The sequence below is a fragment of the Chrysochloris asiatica genome, unplaced genomic scaffold (assembly GCF_000296735.1).
Source record: "Chrysochloris asiatica unplaced genomic scaffold, ChrAsi1.0 scaffold00257, whole genome shotgun sequence".
In the NCBI taxonomy this organism is placed as follows: domain Eukaryota; kingdom Metazoa; phylum Chordata; class Mammalia; order Afrosoricida; family Chrysochloridae; genus Chrysochloris; species Chrysochloris asiatica.
Genome location: NW_006408775.1, coordinates 636,157 through 644,542, shown reverse-complemented (window position 1 = coordinate 644,542; position 8,386 = coordinate 636,157). Strand labels below are relative to the sequence as shown.

Here is an 8,386-nt window from a genome sequence, read left to right as displayed (position 1 = left end):
CACCTACCAACAGCTCACAGCAGCCAAGCCACCGTCTGTCCTCCCATGGTGGCTGCCGTGTTGCTCTGATGCTGAAAGGGATGCCGTTGGTGGACAGGTCTCATCGGAGCATCCAAACTAACACTAAGAAGAAAGGCCTGACAATCCACTTCCAAAATACCAGCCACTGACAGCCCTGTGGGGTCCACATCCACCTGATTCGGTGGGGTGCCCTGAGTGGGCATCAGGGCAATGGACACACGGCCTTCCTTGTCTGATGGCACCCACCTGAGGGTGCTCTAGGGTTAGCTAGGACTCAGGAGGACCCAGTTATCTGAGATCCGGTCCCAGAAAGTCAGGCATCCTCGAAGGCGAGCGAGTGAGCACCCCGACCCTCAGGGAAAGAAGTACTGTGGACACCCAGAAATGAAGCCTGGAGGTGCACAGAGCTTGTCACTTCCTCCTGGGTCTATGGAGGCCACTCTGGATTACAGCCATGGGGCACACCACCAGCTGCTCCGCCTTAAACAGCACCCTTGGATGTGCGGGCTGCTGAGCTGGGGAGGTTTAATCAAGGCCGCATTTGCCAGGAAAGCCGGAAATGACCGTTTCCTAGGTGCTGTGATGGAATCGCCCGCAAGCAGCCTGAGGTCAGGGCACTTTTGCACTGTCCACAAGCCTTTTCTTGATTTTGTGTTTTGTGTGTGCTCTGGAGGCTGAGGTAGCAGAATGGGACCGGACTGCCTGCAGAAGGTTCCACCTGCAGGGGACAAGGCTGGGCTGCTGCGGCTAAGACACAGTTCACATACTGGGGTCAGTAAGATGCCTGGTCACGCACCACCGGTGATCTTGGCATGTCTGAACCCGCTGCTGCAGCTCCTCTACTTAGACCCTCGCCACACGAGCAGCCTGTTTATCCTGCGTCTCTCCACCTGCCAAGATGCGGCGCTTTTGCAGGCGGAAGGTCCGTAGCCGCCTTACGTTGGGCTGCTCTGTCGGAAGAACTTTGGCAGCGGTGCTTTATCACTTGGTGTCTCCATGTCCCATTTCAAAAACCCAGATACTACTTCAGACGTTTCATCGTGAGATTATTGCAGACGTCACAGGCTCCCCCGGCCAGTGTGAAAGTCACTTGTCTGTTGTGATGGGCCACCAAGTAAGTCGTAACACATGGTGGTGGTTATGTGCCGTGAAGTTGGTTCTGACTCATAGCGAATGGCCCGAGCCTGTATATCTTTAAAGCCTTAGCTTTCTCCCATGGAACAGCAGGTAGATTCCCAATGCTAACCTGCAGTGGTGAGCAGCTTAGCTCATAATCCACCACACTAACATCCTGACCTTCCTCCCTGCCCTCACTTCCTCCTTCCCTCCTCACCTCCCCCCACTTCCTCCTTCCCTCTTCACCTCCCCCCTCACTTTATCCCTCACCTTCCTCCCCCCTCACATCCTCCTTCCCTCCTCACCTCCCCCCTCACTTTATCCCTCACCTTCCTCCCTGCCCTCATTTTCTCCCTCCTCACCTCCTCCCTCCCCCTTCACTTCCTCCCTCCTCACCTTCCTCCCCACCCTCATTTCCTCACTCCTAACCTTCCTCCCACCCTCCTCACCTTCCTTCCACCCTCACTTCCTCCCTCCTCACTTCCTCTCATTTAAAGTTGTCTGTTTTCGAGAGGCAGATCATATGCTCTTTCCAATGTCTTGAGTTGGCCAGCCCTTCCTCCCCTCCCTTGAACTCACCGCCCAGTGCCCACCAAACCCAACTTTATAGGATGCGAGACTGTAGCCACTGGGTCCCTGTTACAGAGCCAGCTTGCTCCTTGGGGCTTCCCTCCAGCTTTTGTACAAACAAGCTAAACTTTGTCCCTGGTTTATGGAAGAGGGCAGCCATGGGATCTCCCTGCATCACCATGCAGACCACTACGGAAGCCCCCCTCTCAGTGATCTGTGTGCAGAGCAGCCTCCCCACCCCCTCACTCCTCGGTAAGTTGTAAATCCACGGAAAGTGTCAGGTGCTGGCGTTGGTGTGAACCTCACCTGAATAGGAGGTCTATTCTCCTGAAATAGAACCTTCCAGAATCCTAGACGTTTTAGGAAACAGCTAGTATAGTAAAGTCAAGTGCTCTGCTCCCTCTCTATTAGAGTCCTGGTGTGGCACTTTATGATAAGTACTGGAACTCAAGGTCAGTGTGAAGGACATGGTCTGCAGTTGAAACTCACTAGCCATTCCTCATAAGCCCTATATAGGCTCGCTGTGAGTCAGAGCAACTTAGAGACATCACAGCTATGAGTCAGAGCAACTTAATGACATCTCGGTGTAGGAAACCAGAAGTCGGTTCCGACTTACAGTACCCCTGGCTCTCATAAGTAAAGCTGGGGGTTTCCAGAGGCTGATTTAAAGCACATCAATTTCCAAGCCTGTCTTGAGGTCCCTCTGGGTGGACTCAAACCGCCAGCCTTTGGACCAGAGCTAAGCATGTTCGCCAAACTCATGCTAGTGGTGATGTCCAGCAAGGACCCAGTATCTGTGGTCCAGGGGCCGCCTGAGCCCCATTCACACTGCACACACACACACACACACACACACACACACACACACACACGCTGCACTCCCCGCCCCCCCAGCAGGCCATGGAGTCCAAATTTCAGTCTGGCTGTCTTTCCTAGCATCCCTTTGTGTGAGTCCTGAGCCTAGAGACACTGGCTGTCACAGCTTGGGTGACATCATGTTCCCTCAGCGTTCCCCAACATAAAACACCCACCAACTCCACAGTGGGTCCTTCCTGCTGCCCCAGCCCCATAGGAGCTCTGCGCTCTGTAGGTGCCTGATTGTGGCCAGTGGGGGCACCCAACATACAGCTTCAGCTCCTCTCCAGCAGATGACACCTACAGGATGTGGGGAGTCCCCTCTACCTCCCCCACCCTGGGCTGCATGGGACCTGCAGTTCCCAGCGACCAACCTGACCCAGAGCATGTGTGCGAATTAAAGAAAAAGACACGTGTGTGTCCACAGCAAGTCAGTACTGAACCCTTCTAGAGAGATGAGTCCAGCTGCAGGGTGGACACAGGGTAAGCATACAGCTGCTGCCCAGACTCCATGTCAGGCCGTATTAGACAGTACAAGACCACACAGATGCTCCCCACTTGGCCCTATGTGTTAATTTCTGCTGGAGTAAACGACACTCTGCCCCCCCACACACACAGCATCTTTAAGACTGGCCCCCACCATGCACTCTGAGAGGCCGACTTTATTTTTCTTATTCTTTGTGGATATATGTATCAGGGCTGCCTACCTAGGAACCTGTGGGTAAGATACCCACAAAGATTGTGTCACAAGGAGCTGAAGGTGGTAGCAGGGTGCTTTTAGAGAAAATCAGCATCAACCAGCTGCTGTTAAAGCTGGCACATCTGGGAGAGCACACCTAGGGGTGTGCCTTGGGAACGGTTGGCATGACTGAGCACTGGGATTGCCCCAGTTATAGTTGGCATTGTGTCTGTAGCCTGACTGTCTAGAGCCAGGTCTCTTGGACAGAGCTCCTGCAGCTTGTCTCCGCTCCGTCCTCAACTGCCTGCTGCCCAGGGTCACTGCACGCTGTCCTGTTAGTGGTTTTCTCAGAGGGTCCAGCGACGTACATATCTGGCTCTTAGCTCTTGAACTGGAGATCGTCCCTTCCCTGGGAACCTTGAGCAAGCATGACTCTAGGAGCAAAGCTGTGAGGGGCTTGGGGGCGGCCACCGGAGCTGCCCACCTGCCTGACATCTTCCACATGCCTTCCTGAAGCCATAGGGTCCTGCAGAGCCGCATCCCAAATTCCAGCAGGGTGGCCAGGTGCCTGGGAGGGCCGGAGAGCTACTCACCTCCTCTCCATCCCTGGGCCCACCCTCGAGTCTGTCCACCATCTGTCCTCCTCGCTTGTCTGTGGCATGAGACGCCATGTGTGGTGTCCAGTCTGCTTGTCAACGATGACAAAGGAGAAAGTGGTGGGGGGTGGAGGTGTCCACACCAGTGCCCTTCCCCCCATGACCACCAGGAACTGTCTGCTCTGCATGACCCATGGGGAACAGGCTGACGACCTCTTAAGTCCCAGCACTCTTCTCCCCCGCGTTCTCAGGACCCCAGGTGTCCTTCCGCTCACCTGAATGTCTAAGCCCCAGGGCCACCCCTCAGGGTCTGCACCAAGGATTAGCCATGTCCCTACATAGCCAGTGGGGCCTAAGCTCACATGTGGAAATTGCGTGTTTCTGTGTCTTCCTAGGACCCACACCACCCCCACACTCAGCTCTGCACTGCACCCTCTGTTGGTGGCTGATGGGTCCCAGCAACCACGAGGTCCTTCCCGAGTTAGGAACCCAGAGCATAATGCTGATCCCCTTCACTCAGCAAGACTCCCCTGACCCGGCCTGTGACCCTCCGCAGACCCAGCCAGTGCCCAGCCCCACAGCCTACTACCTGCACCGCTCCCCCTGGTGGATCCACCGCACGGAGACCCTTGGCAACCACCTGGTGGAGCTCCTGGTGCCCTTCTTCCTGCCCCTGGGACGGCGCCTGTGTCTGCTCCATGGTGCCCTGCAGATCCTATTCCAGGTGAGTCTGTGGCCCCTCCTCCCGCCCTGGCCTGCCCTGTAGGAGGGTGAGTCAAAAATTATCCACACTCTAGCTGGAGCATTCATTTCCATCAACTTTTAGCAAAAACACGTACCTCATTTTCTGATGTAATCACCTTGCTTTTCAATATACTTTGTCCATCTATCAACAAGCTTTTGTATTCCCGTATTAAAAAACATTTTCAGCTGAGCTGTGAGGCACAAATGCACCACTGTCTTCACTTCTTCATCAGAGGTGAATTGTCATCCTCAAAGGGCTGCTTTCATGGGACCAGACAGGTGAAAGTCTGATGGAGCAAGATCAGGACCATAGGGAAGATGCATTAACACCTCAAAAAGACAGGGGTTTTTTGCAGAGAGTCAACAGTGTGGGCAGAGGTGTGAGGACGTGCGTTGTCATGCAAGGTTACAACCGCCCTTGGACAGCCACCCTCTGTGTTTAATCTGACGTTTAGGCCTCAGCTCTGCAGTGAGCATCTCACTGTAACGAACCCTGTTGATTGTTAAACCTTTTCCTGATAGTGTTCCAACACTGGCCCTTGAGAATCCCAGGAAACTGTCAGCATCCATTTTCCAGCTGATGGTTGGCTTTTGAATTTTATCTTAGTCGGCGATTAAGGATGTTTGCATTCCACACTCTGACGTCTACTCTCAGGCTCGTAGTGATGAATCCGTATCTCATTCCCAGTAATGATTTCTTTAAAGAAGCATGGGTCCAAGTTTTGTTTGCAGACAGATGTCCACACACATGTTTACGCTCTTCCGTGCGTTGTTTCAGTACCCATCTAGCACACACTTTTCAAAACCCAAGTCTGTTGCGGATGATGTCATCGTGGATGACATCATTGGCAGAGCCAGGGTGGATTTGCAGATGATTGACCACATGATCCACAGTCATTCGTCTATTGGACAGAGCTGTTCCCACTCACGCTCAGTGTCACTGGCCGAGGACATGGACAAGCATTGTAATATAATTGGAGTGTGGATCATTTTTGACTCACTTTCCTGTAAGGTTCTGTTCCTGGTGAGCCCAGCACACTCCCCTTCACCGTTAAGAGGGGCCTGGAGGTGGTCGGGCTTTAGAAACCTCACCCTGACCCCCAAGCTCTGAGGGTCATTTCCTAGACTGTCATCCTAGAGTTCCGGAGGCTTCCTTCCATACATAGAGGTGTCCACACCCCACCCCGCCCCCAGGATCAGGATTCCTTACGGTGAGAAAGGGCCTGGTGCCTCCAGAGGGTCTGGACAGGGCTCAAAACCCACCCACTGCCCTCAAATTGGTTCTGACATACAACGATCCTGTGTTGGTTTCCAAGGCTGTAAATCTGCCTCCTGTGGGTTTGAACCACCGACCTGCGGTGAGCAGTCCAGTGCTTGACGGTGTTCAGGACATTGCTTCTCCCTGAGAATTCTTGGACCAACTGTCAGTGCCCCCCCGCCCCCAGAATGTGTGTTGTGACTGCACTCCCATGTGGGGATGGGGTGTCTTTGTTATGTTAATGAGGCAGCAGAGTGAGGGGGCGCCTTGAGTCCATCTCTGGAGCCCTAAGGGAGATGCCACACCATGTGGAGACCTGCTGAAGAGACAGAAGCTTCCGGCAGAGCCCACCGAGAACACCTCCCCGAGAGCAGTGCCCTGCACTCAGACAGCCAGCTTCTTCCTCAGAGAACACGGATTTGTGCTTGTTACATACACCCTCACGTGGTATTTCTGTTACAAGGTGGGCATCCAGGAAAGAGCGCAAAACTCCATCCCCGGTTCTGTGTATTTCTGGGTTGGCCCATGGATGCCCTGGCAGGACTACCAGCGTGCCGCCCCCAAACGCTAGTGTTCAGGGCTGTGTCAGAGGCCCCGTGGCATCTAGGGAGGGGCTGTAACCATCACTTCCTCCACATGGCTGACACTGGCATGTGTTGTCCCACCATGCGTGAGTCCGGTCACATCCTTAGCAGCAGCGACGAGGACATCAGTGACATGCTGCCACTCACGGGGAGCATCTCCCGAGGCTGCAGGGAAAAGGCCACGCAGAGGCTGCGGCTGTGGAGCTGGGGCGAGGAGATCTGTGCTCGCCCAGCCCCGGTGGGTGGTCCTCAGGCCGCCCAGCAAGGGACTCTCAGAACCACCCCCTTCCTCTTCAGGGTCATGTTACATCGGCCTCAAACATCTGCCGTGGGTCTCTCGGGCCCAAGGTTCCGCTGGCTGAATTCATCTTCCTCAACCATCTCCGGGGGCCTCCCCTTGGCCTGGCCTGACAGACTCAGCCCAGGCCCCCGCCATCACAGACGGAACTGTCGGTCAGTGTCCTCTGAGGGCCTCACAGGCTGCATCTCCCACTAGGAAAGGGTCTGGGCAGTGAGCTGGAGCCGGGTGTAAGGTGGGCACGTGGGGGGAGCTAGGCAGCACACTTACTGATGTGGGGTCTCCTGGCCCAGAGGGTTTCCAAGGCTGTAAATCTTTACGGAAACAGACTGGTCTTTCTCCCGTGGAGCTGCTGGTGGGTTCAAACCACCAGACTCTTAGTCTCAGCTGTCAAGCGCTTTAACTGTTAGAGCTCTAGGGATCCTGTTAGAACCGGTATGGAGTCAGCATAAACTGGCATGGTGCTGTGCTGCTGGAGCGCTCCTGCTGGGATTTTAAAGACCAGCGGGTCCACCCATGGTAGACAGGTTTCAACTGTGTTTCCAGATGAAGACAGACTAGGAAGGAGGAGGGGTGGGCCACTTCTGAATGGTTTGCCACTAGAAACCTTATGGATAACAGTGGAATATTGTCAGATACAGTGCTGGAAGATGAGCCCCTCAGGTTGGAAGATAGTCAGAATCCAACTGGGAAAGAGCTACGTCCTCAAAGTAGAGTTGACAGTGATGATGTGGATGAAGCAAAGCTTTCTGGACCTTCATTTGCTGGTGGGGCACAGCTCACAATGAGAAGAAACAGCTGCAAACATCCAATAATAATCAGAACATGGAATGTACACGTCTGAACCTTGGAAGATGGAAGTTGTCAAAAATGAAATGGAATGCGTAAAGATGGATATCCTAGGCATTGTTGTTATTGGTAAATGCCATCCTGAAAGTTCTGACTCAGTGAACCCTGTGTAGGGTTTCCGAGGAGCAGCGGTACCACACCAGGATCCCACCCCTGGCAATAGTGAGCAGAAGATGAGTCCTGGCCATTTTGAATCAGACAGTCATATAGTTTACCATTCCAGGAATGACAAATTGAAGAAGAATCGCATCTCATTCATTGTCAAAAAAAAAAGCATTTCAAGATCTATCTTGAATTACAATGCTCTCTGTGCTAGGATAATACCCATATGCCTATAAGGAAGACTTACTCAAATTTACGCACCAACCACTAAAGCCAGTGATGAAAGAATTGAAGAATTCTCCCAACTTTTTCAGACTGAAATGGATCAAACATGCAATCATTGATAATTCCTGGTGACTGGATGTGAATGTTGGAAACGGAGGCTCAGGAGGTGGTGCCCTGGATAGAAACGATGCTGACGATCACATGATAGAATTTTGCAAGACCAGCAACTTATTCGTTATAAATACCTTTTTTGGCAGTCGCTAGAAAAGAACAAGGGGACACTGAATGGTTTGAAGTCAATACTTCTCTGCTGAATGAGCCGAGAAGCTGAACTATGTGGGGAAGACTGAAGCATCAGGGAGGGGGACATGTCATTAACACACAGTAATATGCAGATGACAGAACATCATGGCTGAAAGTAATCACTTGCTAATAGGATCCAATAATACAAACCAGTGTGGACTCATTTCCAGAATATACAGGAAACTG

The 8,386-nt window shown here is 53.0% G+C and overlaps 1 protein-coding gene across 1 annotated transcript in view; it reads left to right on the top strand.

The window, feature by feature from the left end:
- LMF1 (lipase maturation factor 1) overlaps positions 1–8,386 on the top strand; it is a 65,842-nt gene that overhangs the window by 49,220 nt on the left and 8,236 nt on the right. The window contains exon 6 of the mRNA XM_006873926.1: positions 4,394–4,561. Within this exon, the coding sequence (XP_006873988.1) occupies positions 4,394–4,561 (168 nt within the window). The remainder of the gene's footprint in view (positions 1–4,393; positions 4,562–8,386) is intronic.